General features: G+C 46.4%; 1 protein-coding gene across 10 annotated transcripts in view; it reads right to left on the minus strand.

Annotated features, from left to right (window-relative positions):
- Window positions 1–27,960, minus strand: part of TGH (SWAP (Suppressor-of-White-APricot)/surp domain-containing protein) — a 117,812-nt gene that overhangs the window by 52,979 nt on the left and 36,873 nt on the right. For all 10 annotated transcript variants that reach the window (XM_087399408.1, XM_087399404.1, XM_087399410.1 and 7 more), the window contains 3 exons: window positions 17,572–17,741; window positions 15,739–15,814; window positions 15,535–15,636 (listed from right to left, as the gene is read on the minus strand). In XM_087399408.1, coding sequence (XP_087255534.1) covers window positions 15,535–15,636; window positions 15,739–15,814; window positions 17,572–17,741 — 348 coding nt within the window. The remainder of the gene's footprint in view (window positions 1–15,534; window positions 15,637–15,738; window positions 15,815–17,571; window positions 17,742–27,960) is intronic.

The raw sequence follows: 27,960 nt of genomic DNA on the forward strand, positions 1-27,960 counted from the left end.
GAAGAGGTGCTATAGTGAAATCAGTGATGCGAGATGTGAAGGCAGGGGATCCCATGATGTAATCAACAACGCTAGAACCTCCCCCATGTGGAAAGCATGTGAAACCTCCTCAGGAAGGCCACATGTCAAGACCATTATAAATAATGACATCATGCATCTTGCCGAGGTCTAATAGGGTCTGCCCATAAGATGTGACCAGACCTCGTCTGTCATCTGAAACCTGTAGTATATCTGCATCCTCAAGGTCAATGTGTGGCAGTAGAATGGAATCATCCCTGAAGTTGAGGAGTGGTACCTGACGGGCGCCTGTCCTCGCGTTGAAGTACCCCACCAAGAGGACTTCTCCGCGGCTAGAGAAGTCAACAATGGATTGATAAAGGGCTTCAAATGGCGACGTCCGTTGTGCCGATACACAAAGCAAGAGACCCCATGAATACTGGGAACTACCGCACTCTCATGATCGGCCATACATTGACCAAGATATATGGGTCAATACGAGAGAGATATCAGCTCCTACATGGAACAACATGGGCAGTGGGCACTAAGACAACATTCCACCATCGACCATATCTTCGCCTTGTGGGTAGTCATTGTGGTGAGGTCGAGATCCTAGAAAGTCTATGCATGTTTTGTAGACTTTTGGAAGGCCTTCGCCACTGTACCATAAATTTTGCATGATTGGGCTACTTCAAGAGATGTAGATCTCAGGAGACATGATATGGGGGTGATGAGCCTATATGAGTTAGTCAGACAGAGAGTACATGCTCTTGGAGGTCTGTCAGAGTGGATTGAGAGCACGATCGGAGTGAAGCAGGGATGCCCTCCCTCACTGACATTATTTGGGGTATACATTGATGTGATCGTGACCTTCATTGACTGCCTAGGGAGCAAGGGATCATTGTCGCTGATTTGAGATATAGATATTACTGCATGGAGATGACATAGTTCTCCTATCTTCTGCAGCAGCAGGCCTACAGAGGCACCTGGAGGCCCTAGAGGTGTTTTGCAGAGAGAGAGACACTCTCAGTAGGCATCAGAGTCCCAAGCATTAACCTTGTTGGGCCCTGCTCTCACACCAATGGCAATAGGCATCCATCTCAGTGCAAACACCTACATAAACTTGGAGTTATTGCTAGCAGCCCAAATGGGGTCACACAACTCCCCAGACTACCACATGTGTCAACTGATTCACTGAAATGCCCAAGCAATGGGTGAGAGCATGACTAATCTGCCAGCAACCTCGGGAACATGAACTTGAATTGCAAGCATCCACTGTGGACCACTCTGCCAACTAAGCTTCCCCAAACACAACTCACAACAAGGCACAAACTCTGAGTGAGCAACCAACCACTCTTTGGCATCAAGGGCATTACACAGCCCGCTGGGTATCCATAACCAATGCATGTTCTCTGTTGAGAATGGCCCCCACCAAACTTTGGCATCAAGGGCATTACACAGCCCGCTGGGTATCCATAACCAATGCATGTTCTCTGTTGAGAATGGCCCCCACCAAACATGGCAAATAGGCATCCATTTCTATTCCAGATGGCTTGTACTCAGCCTAGGATTGTTCCTAGCAACCAATACTTGGTCACACAATCCCCTGCAACTGCCTCAAGTGCCCTCTCAACCACCTACTCCCTCTGAGTAAGGATAGAGACATAAAATTCTAGCTAGCATCCATGGAAGTGTGGACAAGGAGAAGGTCTATCCACTGGGTACTCTCCTCGAGATAAACATCAAAGTGACTGGCCAGCTCTTCTGAAATCAGCTCACAAATAGGTCGAGATTTCCCAGTGTATCCATCTTGCTGTCCAAAGTAATTTTGCAGCTATTTAGTATAGCTCTTTTTTACCAATCCCGCTCCAACACTACTAAGTAGTTCTAACTTGGAGCCTTGTGTTCAGCCAGGGCAGTATGCTTTCAAAACAGGTTTTGATGACCTGCCACAAGCTTGGAATAGATGGTGATATCAGCCTACGCTGAAAAGTCTAGCAGTCTAGTCCAGTTGACTCACAACCTTAGAGCTAGACTCTACGCACAGACTGGACCTCCTAAAACCACTTGCGTGCAACAGACGGAGCTATGCGTGAATCCTGGCCTCCCTGCTTGACGTGTGACCTCTATCCATGCCCTGGTGGTTAGCCCGTGCACTGCCACTATAGAGTTGGCCTATAGTCCAGCCAGCCCCTAGTGAACGGTACGAAGGCACAAATTGGCGCTGCCTGGCTCCCACGACTGAATTCGCATCATCAACTAGGCCTTTGTGTTTTCTCTCTAGCCTTTGAGCTTCATGCCAGGTGCCTCTCCACACAGCAGCTCGCCATCAACCGTGATCTCCCAGCTAGCACCACACTCCCATGATCCAAATGGCCCCTATGCCCACAGCCCGTCAGCTCTCGCATGCGCCATCAGCCCGTTGTCTAGCTTGCCCCTGCTTGTCGACTTGCCAGGAGCCTATGTGATATCGGCTTCTTCCCTTTCCTCTGGGATAGGGAGGTTGTCACAGTCCTCATCTATCCCCTCCTCTCCCGTTACAGCTCTCGCACCACTTATGACATCTACTTCGGAGGTGTCGTACACTGCTCCGCATTACGCCACGACCTTTCTCTCCTCTCTCCCTCTGTCAACCTACGCCCCCACATCCCGTTGGATCACCTCATCGATGCCAGTGTCATCTCCATACCTTACCCACCTCACCCAGTCACCTCCCAGCTTTCGGCTTCATCCTCATACTTTTTTGTCATAGCCATTTCACTTTCAGCTAGGACACGGATGAGCTGACACACTAGACCTGGGAGACCTTGCGCATGGAGGTACAGAGTATCCGTGAGCGCGAGATGGAGCTGACACGCTTTGCATAGGAGCAGAGCCGCATCATACAAGAACAGGCTCGCACCATTTGGGAGCAGGCTGATCTCATTCAGGGACTCGGTCACGATATCTTGCAGCTCTGGTAGAATGTCACAGCCATACACACAGTCCCAGGGAGCACCCTAGTTGTTGAGGCATAGATTGCGAGCATGCAATTTGTAATTGAGGAGACTTCCTAATGGGTTGAAAGAGAACCTGCAAGGGTAACCGTTTCGGCTCATGGCGCAGCAGCAGCAGAGAGCCAGTAAGGCTCTTAACATCAAAGTTTGTAGGATCCCACACACTAAGGCTATGCCGATGACAGATGCGCTTTCGCGGCCACTACTCTGGGTGTAGCTGAGTACAGGATCGAGAGGGCATGGCGGGTGGGGAGAGACCCCAACTGAGAGCAACCACTGATCATACGATTCAATGATGCTCAGGCACGACCTTCGACTTTACGGCGCGGGTCAGTCCTAAGAGATTAGCCAGCGATCTCCATGGATGAGGACATCACCCCCCTACAGGTTGAGGAGAGGCGCTTCCTATTGCAGCAGCGGGATCAGGCCCACAAGGATGGGAAGTGGGCAGTGGTATGAGATGGGCAACTTCTTACAGGCCCCTGTCCGGCACCACAGCCCCCTCCCCTACATAGGAAGGCGGGGTTTATGAGACTCAGATCTTCGAGACCCTATCCTGCACCATTTGGAATTGTAATGGTGCCTTATGGTCAGAGCCAGGGAACTTCTCGGAATCCTATACATGTCACGACATAGTCTTCAGAGCGCCCACTACCAGAAGTCAACGGGTACACATTGGAGTCTACTTACAGAGATGAGACGAGGGATACCGGGGGAGTACGAGGGTCAGGAGGTGCAACAGTCCTTTATAGATCCACCCTTTTGGGGACCATTTCAGTAGAGCAGAGAGATGCACATTCCAGGTTTCTTTGGATCGAGATCCGGCATATGGACAGCCGGGATCTGTTTGTTGCAGTATGCTACTTCCCTCCTGAGACCTCCCACTTTGCTGAAGATACTCGAGATGCTAAGCCTAGTGCACACAAGATCAACAGAAGAACTAAGGAGGATCAAAGCATACTAAATATTCCAAGTAGGGGGGAAAACCATGGCGCACAGCATGATTGAACATCTATGCGTGGATCGGAACCAGGACCTCTTGTCCATGTGCGAAGTGCTCAATGTGTAGCCCCTCATCATCTTAGGCTCTCCGATTGTGGAGCCAACGTAATGCGGTTCACACATTCTCTACTGTGAACAACTTGCATGCGGTGGGTCTGAGGAGGGCAAGTAGATCAAGTGGTGTCTGACATGGGGCGTCATATAGGGATGTCGCATAAGTGTGCTACATACAAGATCTTTGATGGGGATAGGCGACTTTCCCTCAAATAGGAGTCCCCATGCAAAGGTGGAATCACCTCCTCGGATCGAATCACCTCATCCATCCTCCTATGTGACAAGCAAGCCCCATCCCTTACGTCACGTCAAGCGCCGATAGATCCATTGTGCCTCTTGTCTCGTTAGCTGTCCCAAAGTCTACTCTCGTATGAGGTGAGATCTGTTCTCTGGACACTCGTGGTCAAACCATGGATTCTGGGGCGTAGAGTGAGTTGTGGGAAGACCACTGAGACTAAAGTGTCTGAAACATGTGCAAGATCCGCATCATCTCCTAGGTGGGTCGGTAGCTCACATGACAAGTGGCTCATATACATTGCGTCTAGAGCATGGTCAAAGTGTATCTGGAGATGGTTGGGAGCCGACGGCTCGTCCCTTCCTACTACTGGCGTGGTGGTCGATATGCTAAATGCCAAATAGGAGTGGTCCGCACCAATTGGGGGAGGAGGGACCATGAGGTCATGTACATGTGTCATAAAGGCTGGGGAGAGCCCATCAGGTAATCCACTGCACTCGTTTCCCTCCATGTGGGAAGCAAGGGAGTCCTCCAAATAACGTCCATCTGAGAAGGCCATTATATATTATAAGGTCGTGCACCCCTACCATCTCCAATCGGTGTTGGCCATATCCCATGACCTGTGCATCCTCTGCGTGTCTCACTATCCCAAGCTCTACTGGATCAAAGCTTTGGCACTCTAAGAGGCTCATCTCCGAAGTCGAGCAGGTTAACTTGTCTGCTCCCCGTTCGTGCATTAAAGTCACCTAATAGGAGGATCTCCCCTTGCCTAGAGAACTCCGTGATGTCCTCATATATCGTGTCATATGGGTTGTGCCCCTCTGTGGTGACCTCACGGGCATATGATGATGTATATGGAGGAAAGTAGCATACCGTAATGAAAATTTCCCTTGCTTCTTGTGGCTGTAGTCAGACCCACATGTGTCGTGCGTGTTCCTCTCTACGCACCGCAGATATGAGCAGCCGTAGATGTGATTTGAAGAGGACAGCTACACCCCCATAACATCGGACTCCAGTGTCTCTCCTCAATGTCTTCCTAAAGGCTGACTCCCATGTGTATTCTGTTACTGTAGGCAGCCCTCTCTCTGGACTCTCACGTGTCTCCATGTAAAAGATGATATCTTTGCCAGTGAATGTCTCTGAAAAGCCTCCCGGATCAAACCAAAGAGTGCCATTACAATTAACAATTCCACACAGCTATCTTGCTTTGTCGCACAATCCTATTAGTCCGACACCCTCATGTGCTTCTTGCATCCCTATCCTCCCTTTCCCCCCTTTCTACCCTCTCCCTTATGATGACTTGCCATCTCTATAAACAGCTCATTTCCCTTCCTATCTTGCTGCCATAACTCGGACCATCCCTTCTCTACGATGTCCTTGCTGTAAAAGCATGAGATCATCATCTAGATATGTCCTTGTCCCCTTCAGCACTGCTCTCATGCTCATAAAAGTGAACCTGTCAGCTGATGTCCTGAATCTCACAATCATTGGCCTCGATGGTGTATCATCCTTGCTTACTCTCAATGCTCCTTAGAAAGTGAGGTTGATGCCCATTTTGTTTATCAGTGCCTTGGCATCAGCCATCAGAATGTCTCCCATTGGTAGGCCTCTAACAAGGACATTCAGTGATTTATGGTGTCTTCTTTTCTCCTCCTCTAATGCATCAAAGATAAAATCCTTTTTTAGGGGCTGATGAGCCTTTCTTGACCACTTCAGTCCACTCTTTCATCTTTGCTTTTCCTTCAGTTATTTGCTGAGAGATTTCTTCATGTTTCCCTTGCATGGTGACTTGTAGGGCTGCCATATCCTTCTTGAGCTTTGCACTCTCTGCTTTGAATTCCTCTAGTGCCTTGCATGCATCAGTCACTTTCACCTCTAGCGCTCGTAAAGGTTTGCATTTGTTCCTTAAGTGTATTCAATTCCTCATTCAAGGGTGGCTGGACTTCCCCATCTTCCATTTGTGTGTGCGCCTTGAGGACCTCATTCTCTGCTTGTAGGCTGAGCACTTTATCTCCCAACTCCTTTATCTCGAGGAGTCAAGGAGTGCACATGGTAGCTCATCTTGAGATTATTTAGCACACTTCTGTATTCTAGTCCTATATCAAAATGGCCTTCATTACATCAGTTTAAGACTAAGAGTCTTTAGGTTTAGATTTGAAATATTTGATTAATGCTATTCCATCTCGGTAGACCGCCCATTTTCCAGCTTTGTGGGCATCCTTCACTTTAGTAAGTTCAGTGTTCCTTTGGTTGAGCTGAGTCGGAGTGAGCTCTTTAGATATCCATATCCTTGTACCCTTCAACATATTTGTTTGTCAGAGAATGTTGCCCTTTCCTTTAAGTAAATCTGCATTTGTTCCCTGTTGAGTAATATAGCTAATATGGTCTCCATGCCATTCAATTTGTGGTATATTCTTCTTCACACATGTGATCTTCTCATCTTCTGTGTAGCCCTCGTCTTCATTAAAACAGCCAATACAATCCTTGGCATCCCCACAATACACATTAACTTTTTATTCTGTACTATGGCTTCCTGCTCTTTACCTTCTGCATATAGATCTGCTTTATTAAGTTTGTTGCTGGCCACAATGGCCATCTCTTCCTTGGCTGAGCTGACCTGAGTGTTGACCATCTCTTTGACCGCGGAAACAAGTCTTGGTGCTGGTGGAGATGTGCTGCATTTTCCCATGACTTCTGCAATGATTTCCTGTTTGCCCTTACTCTCCATCTCCATCACGTTTCTTCCAAGAGCTGCGAATAGAAGCCTAAGCTCTCTAACTTCTTGCTGTAGGTAGCATATTTGTTTCAACCCTTCCTTGTATGTCAATACATAGGGGCTAGGTGTTGCTGCAACAGTGCAATATGAGGGTTTGCTGACTGGGGTAGATACAAACAATTTTGTTTTGGGAAACTCCATGTTGGCCTTTATATATTTGACGACCCCCTTGCTAGAAGTAACCCCCCAAGCTGGGCTAGGGGTTCAGCCCACAGCCTGGGGTTGATCAGAACATAAAAGGAGTAGCTAGGCCCAAGCCTAGGTGTAATCCAGGTTCTACTCTGAAGCCAGGCCCTGCAAAACAACCATAGATTAGGAAGACCATAAAGGGGGAGCTGGTGTGCTCACCTCCCAGCTCCAAGCCTGAGGTTAGCCAAGCACTATGCCTTGTCCATGACCACAAAGCCTGCATCCCATACCACTCAACCAATCCAGGTGTTCGTCCTAACTAGGCCTAGGCCTACTGAAGGTCCCTATATCTCAAGGAGTCCATCCCAGGGCATCCCTATGAATGCCACATCCCCCTCAAAAGTGGTCCAATGCTTGGACTAACTCCGACGCTTGGGGTCATAACAATTAGGCACAATCTTAGCTCTATGGACTTGCCACTATCCCATCAAATGACTTGCCAACTAACGTAGTTAACAAAGTTGATAGTTGGCTTTTGAAATAAGATTTCCATTGGAACCTGTGATGATCAAGCCATCACATAAAGAACTATAACAATGACATATTCAATATCAGATGCAAAAGATGATCTTCTAAAGAGAATCACCTTTATAATCAAAAGTAGTCAAAATGAATTATCAACCACCCTATATACTTGTGGTGGTACTACTATTATGGTAATACCACCAGTAAAAGTGTAAAAACCATGTTTCCTAAAGAAATACAATTTTTTAAATCTCTTGAAAAACACGCTCGGATAAACCTGCTCATAGGTTTTTTCTCGTAAAATTGATGCATCCCTCCATATTAGAGGCCGTCTAGAGGATTAGTCGGAAGGTGCGACTGTGGGGCTTGCTTACAAGGCCAACACAAACTCTAGGAGAGCACAACATTGCAAGTTTTTTTGAATTGCAAAGGAGGTAAGAGAACAACCTTTTGTGTGTTCAAGGATACACATTGAGGCAGCACTCCATTGGAAGATGCCCACTAACTCAGTGCGCACTATCTCCAACTGTACAAAGATGCCCACTAACTCAGTGCGCACTACCATAGTGCTCCATTTGGAAGCAAAGGTGAGAAAGACAGCCACTCATAGGCTACTCACCTTCCAGTATATAAGGGATCCTTTGGCTCATTCTCAAGGCAGAGTCCGCCCGAGAGAACTTGTATCTTCCTACCTTGCAATACATTCTAGCACTACTTGGAATGCCAAGGCTATTATAGCATCAATAAGGGCAATTTGTAGTATGTTCCACTCTGGAATGTCCTATCTAGGGATGCACTCAACCAAGGAAGAAATGGGAAAGTCCGTCCACATCATGCTTGCCACTATCTTGCTAGGTGACCCATTTATTGAGGGATGGAGGGGTCACCAACTTTAAAAAATTCCTTAGTTTTACTAGATCCTTGCAAAAGAGACCATGACATCAATACTCACACTCAAACAAGGTTTGAAAAAACACTTCTATGTCGTGGCTTAACTAAATGGATACCTGTGTTGCTTTCCCTCTTTCATTTGCATGTACTCCTCTACTGAGTTAGCTCTAATGACTCGATGGTACACAACCATCTCTAGAGCAACAAGTAGAAAAACGGACTATCAAGAAACACACTACATCGACCTACAAGCCTTGCTAGCAAGAGGACCATTAGGTGTTTTAATGCTCACTTACCATCTCCTCTCTCCATTCCCTCTCCATACCCTTGTCATCATCACCCCCACCTATCCTTTTCTTCACCACAAGTGCCAATTTCAAAGTCCAAACTCTTGATCGCCTTTGAAGCACTCTTATCATGCTTGGCCTTTGCGTGTATCTCCTTCTCTGTGGTGAAATCAAAATTATTTGTCTTCTTCCCTCGTGAATGCATCCCGGCCACAAATTCTAGCATGCACAAAGATGAAGGTGATTCCATTGCATGGCTTGATATACGAATCATACACATGCATTATTTGAGTTGGAACATGACAATCATACCTTCATGCAACTTCTTTTTGGTGCGAGGACCTTGTTTACTAGGTATTCTAGCCACCAGGGAGATCTCTCTACCTCCCACTCTGACAAGCCACCGGGGTGCTTTTAGCATGAGTCAAGAAACATGGCAAGAGGCCCTCTCTTGACCACCCAGACATTGCACTCATCACATTGATCTTACCCTCATCCACAAGCTTGTAGAACCACTTATAACCCATTCATGCGAGTTATAAACCAGCACACTTACCTCCACGTGGGTGGAGAGGAAAATTGCATCTAACATTACCTGTACACCAAGCAATGCATAGACATAAGCATCTGTGGTTGCAACTCTAAAATATTTCATTGCATCTCCCAAGATCTGTACATAGAGCACATCAATGTTTGGACCATGTGCTCAATCAACTCATAGGCTTGCTCCAAGTAGCACTACATTTTGAGTGAGCACGCGCAAGACCTCCTTTTCCTTCTGTTTAGTCTCTTTGCTCTTATGCCCTCTCCATACTTTCTCTTTCCTTTGCTCTTATGCCCTCTTATCATCTATGCAACTCCCAGCAACGGTAGTCGAGCAGCACTAATACGCATGAGTGTCCATATGGTTCCGATCGTAGGGCATGTCTATTGATCATTTTACTATCATACTAGTATTCCCTAGACGGTCCCTTTCTACGTCTAACTCAATAGGATGGGTATCCCCCCCCCAGCCACATGCGAACAAGTTGGCCTTCTACAGAGAACATTTCCTCAAACTGAGCAAGGATGGGTGTATCTAGGCATCGTAGTACCTCATCACTTAGGCAAGTATAGACGATTGTGCAGTGCTCCTCATTGTCTAGCTTGCAATAGACAGATATGAGAAGTGCAAGTAGGCGTGTCAACAGATGGTTTTGCGCTTGCGACGTGTTCCATGACCACCTTCCCCCATACTTATAGTCCCCGATGCCAAGTTCTCTACATCTGACAAAGAAGGAGATCCTCTCCATTAGCAGAGATGACATATGGCAGGTACACATTTCTTGGATCTAGATGTCAACCTAATAGCCATGTGCCACCAAAATGACATTCTATAAAGATCATTTTCTATACATGTAGATCCACCTCCCACACATTTGTAGGGATAGCTATGGACCGGGCTCCAACTATCTTCCCACCAATTCCACATTGAGACAAGATGAGAGGTTGACGTTACACAACACCACCAACCCCTCCCCGCTTACACAAGCTCAAGTTAGGGGACCTAGGGAGGAGACCCCTTTAGAGCGCTGCACCCAGCTTTTAGGAGGTCCATAGGTACATTACATGTCCTTGCGGCGTGGATGCCCCCTAGCCGCTAGAGGCTATGTCGATGGGTGGCGCTACTTCCTCCCCCTCCCTAGTGGCATGGGTAGGCCCTCCATTGCCAAGCTTGCCAGCCACATCGATTCCTCTCTCTTGTCTCCTCTTTCAGCCCCCTGGAGATGCCTGTACCCCCTCCAACTCCCTCGGGAGCGCCAGTATTCCCTTCCCCCCCCCCCCCCCCCAAAGCACCCCTCCTCCGTTTGCATCTCCCCCACCTCTTCTTCTGACTCCAAGGTTGGTTCTGATACCTATCCTCCCTAAACCCCCCTCCCCCCCACTCCCCCCTAGTCCCCCTATTCCTCCTCTTGCCCCCCGAGACCCATATGTTTCCCCTTCCAACCCTACAACCCCCTTCGGGCCGCCTCATTTGTGGGGCTAGAAGGGGGGTAGGCTAGGGATGCTCTCTACAACCCATTGGGCCATGGAATTATATGGATGTTCCCCCCACATTTAACCCACGTTCTAGAGGTTTCAATCATTTGTGTTTGCCTTGAGAAAGGGGGGGGGTGCCTAGGGGCCTTGGACACCAAGGTCCACCCAGCCTGGGGTTTCCCCTTCGTAGCAGTTGCTAATGAGGTGTCATCTCCAAAATCTTTTGATCAGGTTTTTAAGAGACTAGATGTTGTCCTTCATGAGACGCTAGTTAGGAGTAGCAGATAGACCATGTGGATTATGTATGGAAATAAGCCGAAGCGTGAGCTTATCTTTTCTCCAAACATGCCCTAGAGTGGATGGGAACCTTCCTAGGGCCTCTCCGGATGGCATTTTCTGGTCCTTATAGGTGGTTGTTTACATGAATCTATTCACTTGGGCCCACATGTTTGGTGTCGTGTTTGTGACGCATTTGTCGGAGCGACAGATGGACTAGGACTATTCACCACTGAAACCCCGCAAAGGCGGTCCGCTTAGAGCTGTTGGTGTAGGCGCTCAACCCTAGGAGGGCTCTGTTCTGTAACCCCACCCTCTCCATGATTTAGATAGTGGTGAGTTAGAATATGCATGGCTTTCATGACCACATGCAACAACAACAACAACGAACGACTGATTATGAGATAGGAGTTGCAAGTGACCCTTATTGGCCATTCGATAGATGCTTCAAGAGCATATGTTCTCATCATCAAACGCTAGGAGATGCACACAGTTGCTCCCAAGTTGAGATCTCAAGATCTGGTCCGATATGATAGGTCATAGCGGGGGGGTTTGTATTTCTCTTGGATAGGTCCTGTCCTCCGAGGTCTTTCACAGGGAGAGCTGATAAGCGGCCAAGCAGTGTGGATGGGCATCTGGCAAGGGATCTTTGCATTACTTCCCTCAATATTTATGCACTAGCATGCCACCAACATAATGGCCCTATCACGCTCTCTATCTTTAACTCACTTCACATCATCAATTTAACAATCTATCACGGGGCAGGCACACAAAATTTCCTCCTAGCCAATCTCGGTGGTAGCAAACCTCAGAATAGCCAACAACGTGAAGGCTCTAGCTTCCAAATTCCACCGAGCCCCAAATCCCTAGATAGATCTAGTATGCCACATGTCCACATAGGAGGGCATCTCCTCAATGCATCATTTACCCCTCTCTTGGGATATCATTGAAACCTTTTACCCCTTGGCACATTTAATGCATTTAGACCCCTTAGCCTTAGATCCACCTAGTCTTGTGTCATGTTACCCTCACCAAGGACCTTGACCTTGATTCCTTTTTTATCATTTACGTGAAGCCCAAACAAATATAATACAAACATTGATCCTTTAAAGGAAAATGTCGACTGACCCTTCCGACGTCATGTTGTCCCAACTTGAGCGTAACATTCCTTCCCTCTTCAGGCATCAGCGTCCTCGATGATAAAGTCTAGGAACACTCTCTGTAATTGGTATACGGATTCCCAGGTAGCTTCTGATAGAGATAAACCATGCCATGCAACCAACACCGTGGGTATCTTCCGATTGCGTACTTGCATTGTTCCTCAGTGCAGGATTCTTGTTGGTATGCGTCCTGCATTATCCTCTATCTCCTGAAACAAAACAGCACCCTCGATTAGTGAGTCACTTGTATGCAAAAATTTCTTTAAACCAGAAACATGAACAGTGTCACCAAAAAACGCGTTTCGGGGCACCGAAACGTCCGAAACGGGCAGTTAGGGCGAAAAGTCTGGCTGTCAAAAAATCCACCACGACGGGTTTCTTTCTGTATTTGGCCGTCGTTTTCGTTTTTTCGCTCCTCTCCCGCGCCGCTCCATTGCTTGCCTTGCTCCTAGTGCCTACCATCTACTCTACCCTCTACTCTACCTTCTACTCTACCCTCTACTCTCCTCTACTGTCTACTCTCTACTCTACCCTCTACTCTACTCTACTCTACCCTCTACTCTAGTCTCTACGGTCTACCCTCTACGGTTTATTGTTTGAACTATGGGCCATGGCATATGCTAGCAGCCATATGCACTTGCAACTAATTAGTTAATAGTAATTTGTAAACTCGAAGATCTATGTCTTTGTAAACCTCAATCTATAGGCTGCGTGACGCATTTTTTACTCTTTCAACTGTGTAATATGTGTGTGCATTGTGTGCACAATATGGATATCTAAGAGCTCTTTTGAGAGAGAGAGAGAGAGAGAGAGAATCTGAAGACAATTATTTATGAAGTATATATAACTTCTATACAATATAGTATTTTTAGGCGTTTCTAGACAAAACGCCTGTAAAAATCTAGAAACGTTTCTTGTGACACTGAACATGAAACACTGGGTGTACCTTACAACCCTGTGGTAATTCTAATTTATAGGCCACCTTGCCTATTCTTTTTAGAATTAATCACGGCCCACAATATTAGGGTGATAACTTAGCACACTCTCCTGCAGTCAAAGAGTGCGAAGGAACTCTGAGAAAAACTTTTTCTCCTTCCTTAAATTCTCTAACGGATCTGTTTTCATCCATATACGCCTTAGCTCTACCCATAGCTTGGCGGATGTTAGCTCTTGCAAGTGTTAGCATCTCCCGCATCTGAACCACAAAGTTCACGGCACTAGGCACTTTCTAAGGTAGTCCAACTGTAGCTGGATTTGCTGGTCTATAACCATAGTTCAACTCAAACGAACTAAACCTTGTAGAGGAATGCTTTCTATCATTGTAGGCAAATTCTAACAGTGGCAACCACTTGTTTCATGTATGTTGCCTCAATGACACATATGCTCTAAGCATATCCTCTAAAATTTGGTTGATTCTTTCCGTCTGACCATCCGTTTCTGGATGATTCCCACTACTCATTCCCAACTCAGTCCTTAGTGTCACAAACACTGCAGTCCAAAAATGACTGGTAAATTTGACATCCCTGTCTGACACTATAGATTTGGGTAATCCATGCAAACGAAATATATGTTTTATAAACAAATCCGCCACTTTCGGGGCACTAACAGACTCTCTAGTTGGAATGAAGTGAGCCATTTTGGTAAGACAATCAACTACCACAAGGATAGAATCATATCCACCTTGTGTCGTAGGTAGACCTACAATAAAGTTCATGGAAATGCTCTCCCACCTACCTAGTAGTATTTCCAAAGGTTATAAAATTCCGGGTGGCTTCACCCGCTCTGCCTTACTTACCTGACACGAAAAATAACGTGTCACATATTCATGGATATGTTTTTCCATTTTCGGCCAAAAGAAATCTCGCTTCACAAGATCATACATTTTCTTGACTCCTGGATGTCCCGCACATGGGCTATCATGGCATTGTTGAATGACTCTCTGCCTCAGATCATTCTGATTAGGTACTACTACCTTGCCATTTCTTTTCAGCATACCATCTCTTATGGTATATCTTGCATAAGTCTGGTCTTTTCTGGATGCCAGGTCACCCTTTTCCCTGGGTTTGAATACATGAGCCTTAGGCCAAAGGCTCTCGACGAACTCGTCCACCTTTTGAGTTTCTCTTATCTCGGTCATTAGAGCACTTTCTAATACCGTGAAACTCATATTATGCATAATGCATGACAACGCATCAGCAAATTTATTATCCTTCCCTCTTCGGTACCAAATCGTCAAGTTAAACTCCTGCATGAGTTCTGCCCACCTAGCTTAGCGGCCTCTCAAGTCAGGTTGTTTACAAAAATGTTTCGGAGTATCATGATCAACATCAACATAAAACTCTGACCCATACAAATAATGTCTCCATGTTTTCAGAGCATGGACAACAGCATACAACTCTAATCCATGAGTTCGCCAATTTCGTTGAGAGGGAGAAAGCTTCTTGCTTTCAAAGACTATTGGCCTTCCCTCTTGGAGGAGAATTGCTCCTACCGCAATGCCACTTGCATCGATTTCAAGGAAAAACGGTTTCTGGGGATCAACTATTTTTAACACCGTTCCTGAGACCACAGCTTGTTTTATGGTGTTAAAACTCTCCTGTTGATTCTGTCTCCATATAAAAGGTACTTTATCTGAGGTCAGATCAGTCAATGGCGATACTATTTCGGAATATCCTTTGAGTCGTTCTAAGCCATGCTAGCGCTGCGAAGCACTTGGAAGCAATTTATTTTCACCATCCTAGGTTGTGATGCTAGGCATGGGCAGCGACCTAGGTTTCTCCTTTGATTAGCGACATTGTGATGTTTATCACAGCCACATTGACCATCATGGATATTAAGGACTAAAGAGAAGGTAGACTTCATTGGATCAAGGAAGACACTGTTTTCAGCATCCAGGAGCACACGTACATCTCCCAATGCAGTCAAATCTCAAGCAAGTTTTATAAGAGGAATCCCCATCCGTATGCCTCATTTGCAATTAAATGCATACCCTTTGGTTACTTAGAGGGTTCACATTGCTATGTCTGTCTTGGGGGGCACATTTAGTTTACATAAATGTTAAAACAGATGAATTAAAACACAGCACATTCACTATATTACTTGACTAACAAAATAGATAGGCACGTAAAGGGAAGGCTGTAAGTCTGTAAGCAGAGAGGTCCCATTTGTAAGTGAGAGCTCTACAAACCATTAGGCCTGAACAAGCTTGGCTTGGAGACAATGCCCTGTTTTCCTGTTATGCCTTTGATTTTGTTGCTTGCATCTTCAGCTACACGTTGTTGCTTTCTCTCTGTGTAGCAGAGTCAAATATCAACATCATGAAAGATTAAGAAAAGGTTGCAGATATTGCAAATCATTAGAGACTTGAAGTCCTTGTGAACTTTCCCCCTACCATGAAATTCTGGAGCATTTTTGTAGGGATCAAAACCAAACCCATAATGGTCATTTTTGGGATTAATGACGTAGATCTGCAAAAATTATATATTACATGATCAACTTCAAAGTATGGTTGTGACAAATAAACACTTCATCTTCAGAATTTCTCTTTCTGCATATTTCGATGCATGGACTGCAATTATGTTCATTGTAGTATCTTGTGTATGTAGCTTTGAAACATTCTGCGGAGATGTCATGAAAGCAGACTTTCGAAAATTCTCTATCATAAAGTTTAAGAATGTTTATGGACTTGAGAAACCTTTCTGGTTAAGCAAATACCATAATCCTGATCTATATGAGGACTGCGCACACAGAATTTAGAGCACCTTCCAACCTGCTAAAACTATGTACCCTTGGCTGAGTCTAAATGGCCTACCACACTTCCTGTCTGATCTGTTAATGCTCTCTCAGCTGATGACTGACACCATACGCTTGCTACTACCAAAATAAGTTACAGATCGAGATGTGCAATGGCCTGGCTCATGGACAAACACTACACATCACAGACTTCATCAAACATCCCACCGTTCAAGTGTGATTGCTTTAAGGTTGAACCCTTAATTATGCCATGTGTTGTGGATCTGCACCCTTCAAAGCATTCCTCCCTTCTTTAAGGAACACAAGGACCTTGAGATTTAATCCCTTGACTTTGCTACCTACAGGGTGTCCCTTAGATCAATGCAGCAATTTCATATGAAATCCCTTATTCATTATCAGATGTTCTAATTTCATCTTTCTGACACTTCAAATCCTATAGGCAATAAACAATTTGCAGACCTCCTCGGTTATCCTCCATGCACAGTTTCAAATGATATCCCTTATTCAATGACATGTTGAATTTTACAGCCACTAAACAAATTGCAGACCTCCTCAGTTATTATCCATGTGCAAGACACTTTCATGATCAATACGATGCACTCTAGCCTTAAGTTCACTTTTATCATGCATGCACAGCATCAACAACTTACCTTCCATACAAAACTTGCAAAATATCATGCATAAAAGTGGATATCAAATTGTATTTGCTTGTTCAAGCAGACCACAGTATGCAAGACCATAAATCGAATGGGACAATGTTCTTACTCTTGGGGGCTGACATTCGCTTTCACATAGATCTTGAGAGTCTTCTCCACAGGGTAAATTATTGGAATGTTTGTGCACCTTGGTTAGGTGGTATTGTACTACCTGTGTATAGCTCTCCTCTGCATTGGATGCATTATTTTTGTATACCTTATGTACACGTGCACCACCTAGAGCTGTATATTGGTTCATCCAAGTGAAAAGTATTGCTAGTTGATAATTTGCATGGACAAGCACCTCCCAAACCCCCTTTGCTGCATTTTAAGAATGCTGGCAAGAGTTCAAGCATCAGCGCGATGCTTTTTTGTAGTCACCTTCTTGCAAGAGAAGTGAGTCTCAAGAATGGAAGACGGCTAATAGTTGCCTAACCCACATTGGTTGTCCATGGATTCTAGACTGGGTATATGGGCATAAAACAGACAAGCAAGTGGAGATAATCATGTGTAAACAATGCACATACACTTTAGTTTTTTTTCATTATATTTTATCTGAGTCATACATCAAAGAGTTTCCTCTTTTTAGAAGCTCCTATCGGGATGGGTTGAGGTTCTTAAAACTCTATGCTGATTTCGAAACAAGAAATCAATTCAGGAAAAAGATCTCTGTGAAGCCTTAGTAATCCCCAAATCAACAAACTAGTTCTTTAATATTTCTGGTACTAAAAGACATCACCATCGTACTTCTTTGTAATGAGGAAAAGGTATCATACAGGTGTACTGCTGTGCACAGTTTCAGAAGCTTCTTGATCATGAAATTCACTTTCATCCCGAAGCTTGAACTCTTCTGATGTTTCAGCAGCATAGATCTTCTCTTTTGACATGGGACCTTCATCGCTTTGTGCTAAAGCCAACATAGCTTTCCGGCCTTGGCTTCTAACCTCTGCATACAGCCATAAATGCTTTTTTAATATGAAACTCACAGTCAGATCTTGTCTTTAGAAGCCAACAAATTGGTCTGTATCAGTATTACTGAGAAATTTCAAAGTGAATCATGGAAGAAAAGAGCCATATTCATTAACCCTCTGATTTCAGGTGACTGTTCCTATACTTTTAACCTTATTATATATGTTGCCACAACCACAAAATCTACAAAATCAACAAGCCACACATTGCAGAAACCTCTGCAAATCAGATTGAAAATAAAACTTATTTTAATGGGTTTCCATGATCTTCAAGCCTTCACCAAGTAGTGGTCAGTTTACCACTTCTGTGATTCCCCATTTTAAAATGGCTTCACTTTTACATGTGCCATGGACATTGACAAACAGCTGGGTATCACCGTACCACGAGTGCACTGGAAATAAACAAAAACACCCAGTGTAAAGCCATGTGGCAAACGAGTTATTCCAAATACATCTGCACACAGCCCAAGCTATGCCATGTGGCACATGATAATTAGAGTCCTCATTGGGGAGTATCAGAACCCTAGTCTATCAGGCAAACATGTGGATGTAAATAAGATGCCATCAGGTTTGTTTGTAAATACATAAGTGCTATCTAAGCTGTCTATGATGCATTATATTGAAAACTAAATACTATTCAAACAAATCATTCAACTTCCGCCCTACCACCAATGTTGAAAAGTACAAGACACACACTCAGGATAAAGATTTTTCATGTAGATAGTAGAGATTATCCAAGCTGCTTTCCATGGTTTTTACAATATAAATTCTTTCACAACAATCTCTAAAATCTCTTCCAGTCTATCGCTGAAAGGTCACCCCCCCCAAAAGGGCACTACATACATGGTTGTCGGTCTCATGAGTGTATCAAAGAGGGCATCCCTTCATGTAGGGGTCCTGAAAATGGACCTGAAAGCAATGTCGCTCTAGTCGAGCTAGAGCTCCCTGGCCACGTGTGAGTTGTGCTCTAGCTGCGTGGACCATCCTGAAGATTGGACCCGAGAAAACTGCTCTGAGGTATGTGTAGAATTGCACAATCCCTACAGGCTCACCTCAGTAGTTGAAACTATGTCGATGAAGCATTGCCTACGAGGTGTTGAAAATCATAACCTTGGTCTTGCCAAGGTTAAGTGTCAGGTCCCTCTCCTACAAAACACCTCTAGAGCCTCCGGGTGCTTCTGGAGACCCACCGCGGAGGAGGATATGAGGACTATATCATCAGCATATAGCAATATCTGTACCATCACGTCAGCGAGCAGTGATCCCTTACCTCCTAGCCTATCAATGAAGATTTTCAGAATGTCGTAGAGAGGCACTCAAATCTTGTGAGCCTACTCACGCATGTACATCCTCCTATCTTGGGCACATATATTGGTAGGATTCTTAAGCACAGAGAACAATGCACGATGTCGTAGGATATAAAGCAGTGATACTATGTTACTTTATCGCCCCTTCCTCTTTGGAGGACAGAGACTTCCTTTTTTGTATCTTCTCTGATCAGATGAGGTCCCATGGGTCGTTTTTCGGCCCCCAGAGGACGATAATACAACATTCTATTCTATTCTATCAATGAAGGTAGCAATCTCATCAATATAAAGTCCAAAACATAACGGTGAGAGGGGGTATTCTTGCCTCACTCCAATCATACTCTTAACCCAATCTGATAGACCTCTTGGGAAACGTACTCTACCTCTAACTGTCTCATCAATATAAAGTCCAAAAAGTGTCGGTGAGAGGGGGCATCCCTGCTTCACTAACACATCTGGATGCTCCACTAACATAGCTGAATGCTCGTTTAGTAGCTCCACTACCACAGCTGGATGCTCATTTAGTATCCACTACCACAGCTCGTTTGTACCAGGTTTTTCATAGTCTCATAGACCCATCGGTTTTCCGAAGACTTTAATAAACTTTCTTTATTTCTTTCTTTCTCAACCCAATCTGATAGACTTCCTAGGGCGTGTACTCTACCTCCAACTATCTTATATAGGCTTATCACCCCCCATATCATGACTCCCGGGATCTACATCTCCTGAAGCCTCCTGGTCATGCGAGCCCGTGGGACAGTGTCAAAGGCCTTCCAAAAGTCTGCTTCCTCGACCTCACCTCCTCAATGACGGCCCGTAGAGTGAAAATGTGATCTAGGGTAGAGCGTTGTCTCTTGAACCCACTCTGCCCTAAGGCTCGCTGCCCAGACACAGAGAGAGAGAGAGAGAGAGAGAGAGAGAGAGAGATGTATTAACGTCCGCGAGAGGCCTCTCGGGCTTATGAGACAAAGTACACAGTACACCAAAAAGGAAAGCCTCATACAAGCCTCAATGGGCTGGAGCAAAGAGCGCGCTAGGGCCGTTGCTGAGTACCTATGCTTGTTAGAAATTAACCAACAAAGGGTACGTATAGCAGAAGAGTGATAGAATAGCCCAGGAGCTCACACAGTGTGTGGGGAGTGGAATCACAAACTTCTTAAACTTATGTGCATCATATAGATGTGCAGACTCATCAATAGACAAGGATCCAGCCAGATATAGAAGCTACCAAAAGAATATATATTTCCATCCAAAGCTATGGACACAATACAAAAGAGAGAGAGATCCAAAGTCCCACCAAAGCATGGTCCTTTGATCTTACCACCACGTACTTCTACTATCTGCCGGATATCTCTAGACTTGAGCCCACCTTGATAGGACAAAATCTGTATCAAGTTTTTGAGCACTGTATATAGCTCTGGGTAGGCACATAGCTGTACACATCTACGGTAGGTGTGGGCTGTTGGCATTTGTGGATTTTTCTTTCACAAGCATGATGGACTGATGTATAGTTTTTTGAGATAATAAAGTATGTTTTGCAGGGACTTCATGGGAAATGATGAAATGCAATGTGGTTGTACCAGACTTCTAGAGCAAGGGTGTCTAGTGTGTGGTCAAGTGAAATGTTTTTGGGGTCATGTAAAGTCAAGTCATGAAGGGTTTTTTTAATATTTTCCTGAGTCAATGTGCACTTGCATGTTACAGGAATTTGATATGTTATGGTGTCCACGTCAAAGGGCTTTTCATGTGTGTGTACGGGGTTGCATGCAAGCTTTAATGTGCATGCTAATGTGTGTGGGAATTGTGTGACTAAAGGTCCAAAATGTGCATTTAATGTGATTTGGGGGAAATGTCTTGAGAGTGGTAAAATGTTACTGATGAGGTGGCAGATTAGGCTGAGGTGGCTGGACTAATTGGGAAGGCATCCTGCTCATGCAAAGGTGGCTATGTGATGGATGAAGGGGAGCTTCTAGGTTGTGAGCTGGAGCTACGTGGAGATGGCAACTGGAAGCAGATTCGGTTTTACGCTGGAAGAATCTACGTAGGTAGGAGCTTCTGGAAGAGTTGGTGGCGGGACGACCAGAGAGGTTGGAGAGGCTTGCAGTTGTTGATGGGAGGTCGTGCGCGAGCAGGAAGCTGAAACCTGTGCATGAAGACATCGTGTGTGTGACAAAGAGAGCTTTGTGAGCCAAGGAAGCTACGGTGGTGATTGTGTACGTGACGGGTGTGGGATTTTGACTACAGGAACTTCGAGTATATGGGCTTCAGGTGCTTCGTGTTGACAAACTTTGTGGCACAGTTGGCTTTGGCTGGAGTCTTGTAGCAAACTCTATAGTTGCTTGAGGTGCTTCTGCTGGCTGGAGGTTCAGAGCGACACAAAGGCTTGTGAGCGACAAAGAGTATGCACCATGCGCTTCTTCGTTTCATGGGGAAGGCGTCGCTACTACGCAGGCTGAAGGACCTTGAAGAGGCGTGAGCTCATGAGCTCTATGAGCATGAGAGAAGTCGTGAAGGTGGAGATGAGCGACGAGCTGTAGCAGACTAACGTGGAGAGCACTGGCTATTGCTCTTATTGGGAGCTGCTGGATTTGAAGAGGATGACTACGCAGGCAGTTTGCTTTGGAAGGAGCTATATGGCTGTGGCGTCATTTCTGCTGGCTGGAGGTCCTTGGACGGAGGTGTTGTGTGAGTAAGAGGGTGCTGCAATGTGTGCACGGGTTGGCTAGTTGTACTCAGTTGCTTCAAAGCTGGAAATAGTGAGGCCTTTGGCCACAGGCGGGTGCCGGGTGTTGCTGCAGAGACCTCAACTGATAGAATCTGCAGAGATGGCAGGCTGCATCATTGCTAGTGCTCGATGATGATCTTGGGAAAGATATGATAAGGTTAGCTTGTGGGTTGATATCTTGAAGAGTCACGAAGATAGCCTTCATGAGTATTCTGAGGCTGACTGTTTTCTGAGTTTTGGGGGGAAGTTCAGTTCTAAGTTCAGTCTGTGTAGTTTTTTGTCTCTCTTTGAGTCTGTGTGATCCATGTTCAGTCAGTTTTTGTGGGGGGTTTCTCTCGGTGCCTAATACAAAGACACATACTCTGGAATCTGGTTCATAAGCTCATCATCTACGAGCCCACATTGCAGCTGATCCCTATGAAGTCTCACCTATCTGACGTGGTGAGGTACATAATTCCTGGTTGTCTTTCCTTTTTTTCCTTATCAACGTGCTCCACCTCGAGCGTATGTAGACTCTCCATCCTTTGACCTCAGCTCGTTGCTGCCCTAGAAGACAGCCAAAGTCCCAGTCCTCTGTGAGCTCAGTCTGCAGCTCTTCTTGATCTCCTCTGCCTCCTGGATGTAGGCCTGAGGGAGTGTATGCTGCTGCTCTTGCTGCTCCCAAGTGTGCTGGCTGCCGGATGTATTATGAGGCTCACGGCCTCTCCTTATATAGGCCCCAAGGGCCACTTGAAATAGCCGACTGGTCATCCCTTGCTGGCCGACTCAGTCTGTCCAAAACCGACCCCCCTAGGGCCTTCAAAACTAGAGCTTGTGCCCTTATTTCCATGCAGGGGCCTAGCCCCCATGCAGGCCTGCCTGGCCGACTTGTGTCGCCCCTTCCAAGGCCTCCAATATATTGCGGGGCCCAGCCCCCACAGTTAAGCCCTGTAGCCGACCTGGTAGGCTGGCTCTGACCAGCCCTACCAGCACCTACTGGCGGCTGCTTCGGCAAGCTCCCCTGCCATCTATCTGTGCCATGCTTTGGTCCTGCTGCCGGCACCTGCTGCAGGTCATTACCCTGCTCATATACCTCACCCAAGACCCCTCCTTGTAGGCAACTTTCTTCTGGAATACCACGCAATGTCTGCTGCTTCATATCAGCCTCTTCCAAGCCAGATCTTGCTTCTGAATATATTGCCATCTGCTCCTGATAACCAGCGCTCCATCTGTCGCAGCCATGCTGGTCCCTCCAAGTGGCTTACTCTCTTTGATGTGAGGTGCTGCCCATGTGGCAGCCCCCTCTCTTTCTTTTCTCTTGGGCACATCCTACCCTAGGTCTCCCTCCCCCACGCTCTCCTCATATGGGGTCTTACAGATGGGGAGATGACCTTTCCAACAATGCTAATCTAAAGAGCTAAATAGCTCGTCACATACTAACTAAAGCGGGCTGAGAGCTGGGACTCAAAAACTGAAACTCGGCACTGTGATGGCTCGTCTGTGAGCAGTAAAAATATCTTGGATCTATGTCTGTTGGGCTGTCTCACGCTGTGGTGGCGAGGGGGGGAGGGGGCGTGGTCCCCTTGATCTCTGAACCTGCTGGCCTATGTTCAGAGTAACCCCTCGTCTCGGGCAGTCTCCCCCCCCTAAGGAAAGATGTGATAGGCCAGACCTCAATAGAGTGTGATCTAGTCGTCGTCCGTGTCCTGGGTGGGGTCTCTGCATCTCTCTCTCGGTGATCCAGACTGCCCGCATATCAGCTAGCTCCTCCTCCTCCACCCCGCTGCGTCCTAGAGCTGGTTCAGATGCATAAAAATGTAGCATTCACTATGCCCGGTCAGCCTCTGTACCATGTGGTCTCATCGCCTCCATCTACTCTCTAATCTATCGTAGTAGAGTCTCCCTATGTCCGTGCATCTCAAGCACCTAGAACCCAATGTAGACCTGGTAATGGAAGTGGATCAATCATGAGAGTGGGCCAAAGCCGCTCCCATCCTGTAGAGGTAGTGGTATCGTCCCCTGATCTCATAGTAGGCTGGGCAAGCACAAAGAAAATGCTCCTCTGTCTCTACCACTCCCAATGTGCATAGCATACAAATCCGCTGCTCTCTAGGTATATCTGTTGCTTTCTCGCTTCAATCCTCACCTGATGGGATGAAACTCAAATCTGTCTAATGATGATCCTCAATGCATGCGGACTCCTCTGTCCTCGAGATACTAGGTTCTGATAATGAATCCCTCCTTCGATACCTCAGGAAGTGGTCGCAATAGAAGTGGGTCTTGGTGGGGAGCTCCTGATCCCCCCTCCAAGTATGGAGTTGGAGAAGATCTGACCGTATGATAAGGTTAATCTCATCTCGTGGGATTGACTCAGGAGGTGCGTCCATGCTATACTTTAAAGGGGAAAGCCTGACCATCCGAATACCGTGCCTGGCAAACCATATGGATATACCTGCATACCGTGTGTCTGCTCCGCTCTCTGCTAGTCGTCTAGATGACTCTAAGGCCAGCCTTTGTAGTCTCCATCGAGGTAAGTCCTAGACTCTATGGATGAATGTCACTGTCTAAAAGGTGGCATCAACCTGTCGATGTGTCATGGCGAACTCTACCTGTACTATCTCATGTGGAACTAAGGGCTTACTTCGAATCATCCTAGACCTCATAGTCACCTGTAGCCGTTCAAATCTCCTCCACTCTATCATCGGTAGATCACACCCCCGGAAGGGTGCTGCATACATGGCAGTCGGCCGTATGAAAGTGTGCCTGGAAGCACTGTCTCTCTAGTGGACCCAAAGCACTCCACCCCATGTCAGGCGTGCCTGGGCTAAATGGGTCATCATGAAAATGGGTCCTGTGAAGATTGCTCCCAAATATGTGTAGGACTGCACTATCTCCACTAGCTTACCACTATAGGTGAAGCTGAGTCGGTGGAGTACTGCATGTGAGGTGTTGAAGACCATAACCTTGGTCTTCCCAAGGTTGGTTGTCAGGTCTCTCTCTCTCTGCAAAACACCTCTAGGACCTCTAAATGTCTCTGTAGCCCCTCCGCTGAAGATGATATAAGGACTATGTCATCAGCATATAGCAATATCTATATCATGAGGTCCGCCAGTAAGGATCCCTTGCCCCCTAGGCGGTCTATGAAGGATGTGATCTCATCGATGTAAAGTCAGGAGAGAGTCGGTGAGAGGGGACAACCCTACTTCACCCCGATTTTCTCTCGACCCAATCCGATAGACCACCTGGGGCCTCAACTCTGCCTCTAATTGACTCATATAGGCTCATTAAACCCCATATCAGTGTCTCTGGAATCTGCATCCCCAGTAGTCTCCTGATCATGTGGGATCGTGGGGCACTGTCGAAGGCCTTCTGAAAGTCTACGAAGCATGTATAGACTTTCTGGTGTCTAGACCTCGCCTCCTCAATGATAGCCCTCCTCTGAGTGAGGATGTGATCTAGAGTAGAGTGCTACCTCCGAAATCATGGCCTGTCCTAGTGCCCGCCGCTGCCTCCGAGCCTCTATGTGACTGCTGACTCCCTCTCTAATTCCGAGCCATAAATCTTTGCCAAAGTGCGGCCAATCATGAGGGTGCGGTAATTCCCAGTGTCCATAGGGTCCTTCGCTATGTATCAACACAATGGTGGTGATGCTCCAAGCAAGTGGGAAGCCGTGGTAGGACAAGACCCCCTGACCATATGCAAAGTGCTCAGTCCGTAGACCCTCATGATCCTGTGCTCTCCGATTGTGTAGCCAAGTGCAGCCCGTTCATTCTGTGTGGTGAACAAGTGACAGGTGGTCGGCCTGGGCATAGAGGACATGTCCAGTGGTTTCTACATGTGGGCATCATAGAGAGAATAGGTGGCCTCCCGTCCAGTAGGATCCCCCACCCAATGGTCAGGTTTCCTCCTCGAAAAGATCTGACAATCTCATCAATCTTGCGTGTGAGGAAGAGAGTAGGCACGTAGGAGGAGGGAGGAGAGTAGATAGGATTAGACATCAAAAAGTCCCTACAAGAGTGGACTTTTTATGTGCACTTATGTAGTCCCTCCACATTTCCTCTAGCTCCCACTAGAGCACCCCTAAATTACCCTTTTTCCACCTTCATTACAGGCTACAGCTATTCCCTCCCATAGAATTTTGCCCTCGAAATTACATTTCCGGCTGTTACACAAGGTGCTCCTCCCTGCAGGATGCACATTTCATGGGAGATCTTCTTGCGGCCCCGCTGGAAGTGTTTTCACTGTTTTTACTTTTTTTGTACCAGCTGTTCTTTACTGGAGGAGCTACAATATGCTTTCTTTGACAATTTCTTTAGCATATGTGTGCTAGTTGTCTCACTTTGAAACAGCAACAACTTTTAATGAAAGATTCTTTACCAAAAAAATGTGTGTGTTGTTTTTTTTTTTTTTTGGGTGGGGGGGGGGTAGCTTGTCCATTACCATTGGCTGATTTCTCAATGGCCAGTTTGTATAAGATATTGATGCCTCCACCTTGGATTTCAAATCGGGCAACTTAGATTTGCTCTATGGATCGTAATGCCAAGTGGTGGTGCAAAAGATTGCGGCAGCTCTGGAGCTACAAAATTCCTCTTTATCAACAGGTCTTTCTATGGCAGGTGATGCTTGGAGCTATTCCATTTGGCCAAACCTAGCAAGTAGACATATTGCTTCTGTTATCTGTCATATATGTCTCGCTCCAAGAGATATTGCTTCTGTTATCTGTCATATATGTCTCGCTCCAAGAGAATCCTTGCTTCACCTTTTCCTGTATTGCCCTGCGAATCATGACGTTCTGCTTCTTATACAGCAGCGCCTCCGGGCTCGGTTTCCTACTGCTTGCTTTGGCAAGCTTCTTTGGCTTTTCAGGATCTACCCACGGAGGCAAGAGTTTCATATTTTCTTCACTTAGGTTCGATATTGGGGACTCTGGACTCTATGGAAAAAGACAAAACTCATAGAGTCTTTGGAGATTTAACACTAGTTCAAGTCTCAAGATGTACCTCACGCAACCTTTCTATGATTGTGTCTGTGTTTTTTTTTTTTTTTTTTTTTAAACAGTGCTGATTATATTACTTCGAAAAAACAAGATACATGAGGTCAGTTTTGCAGCTGACGGGGCTGCGTTCACAAATCGGATGCAGCCCTAAATGGAAACAAAAAGCTCTCTCTCACGGAGGGATCAGGCGGGTGTGAATAAACAGCCAGAGAGGTGGTGAATAGCGCCACTGAAGGCCCTGAGAAGTATGCTCAAAGAAGAGGCCCTGCGTATCCCAATCTCGGAGGAAACGTCTCCGCTTCTCCCGGCCAGCCCGGGAATCTCCATGTATCTGGTCCCACTAGCCTCTGAGTGTGTGTATAATCTCACTCCAGATGTCGACCATGACCTGGGCAGTCGAAAGAGAGGTACCACCGAGGATCTGCACGCAGCGCGAAGTCCAAATGTGCCATCCAGCGATGCTGCTAATAATCTCCCAGACTGGTTGCCTCTCCTGAGATCCTGTGTCCGCCTCTGCCAGGTGTGGCGGGATGCCCTCAAGCGGCCCCCAAGTCCCCTGTGTGATAAGGAACATGGGGTCCTGCGGGCCTGCCTCGAACAACTGATGAAAGCCAAGTGTGGTGCTGCACCAGCAGAACGCGCCCCAGGTGATCAAACCTAGCTCCGATGGTGCGCGAGTAAGGATCCCGAAGGTCCACCTCCACACTTCCTCACAGGCAGTGTTTTGGTGACTCCTCGTCATCATGACCAATCTGCCGCAACCAGCTCCCCACTGGAAGACCCTTGTGGGCGAGTAGCCAAAGGAAGTAGGAAATCTTCCGTGGCCACCAGCTCTCCCACAAGGCCTTCCAGAAGGCCTGCAAAAATAGCCTGGAGATACCCTGAGCATACCAACTGGGCCGCTGGGTGGGCGGGCGGCTCTGCATCCTCCCGAGAACTCTCCTGCCCAATGTCGTGTTGTAAGCGAAGAAAGGGGTCAGCCCCTGGCCTGCCACAACCTCTGGCCATCTCCACTCACCTGATTGTCTATGTGTTCGTCAGATGGATTCTTCTGTTTATTTATCTTATATTGACACCCCCTGATGCTGTAATTGCATGTTCCCTCTTTGGGGACTGCTTTTTGTAATATAAACTTACATGGATTTCACCCCCCCCAAAAAAAAGAGCAAGTGCTGATCCTGTACCAACCT

Source organism: Dipteris shenzhenensis, chromosome 28 (genome assembly GCF_047967505.1).
Source record: "Dipteris shenzhenensis isolate YYH24624 ecotype China chromosome 28, Dip_SZ_1.0, whole genome shotgun sequence".
Taxonomy (NCBI): Eukaryota; Viridiplantae; Streptophyta; class Polypodiopsida; order Gleicheniales; family Dipteridaceae; genus Dipteris; species Dipteris shenzhenensis.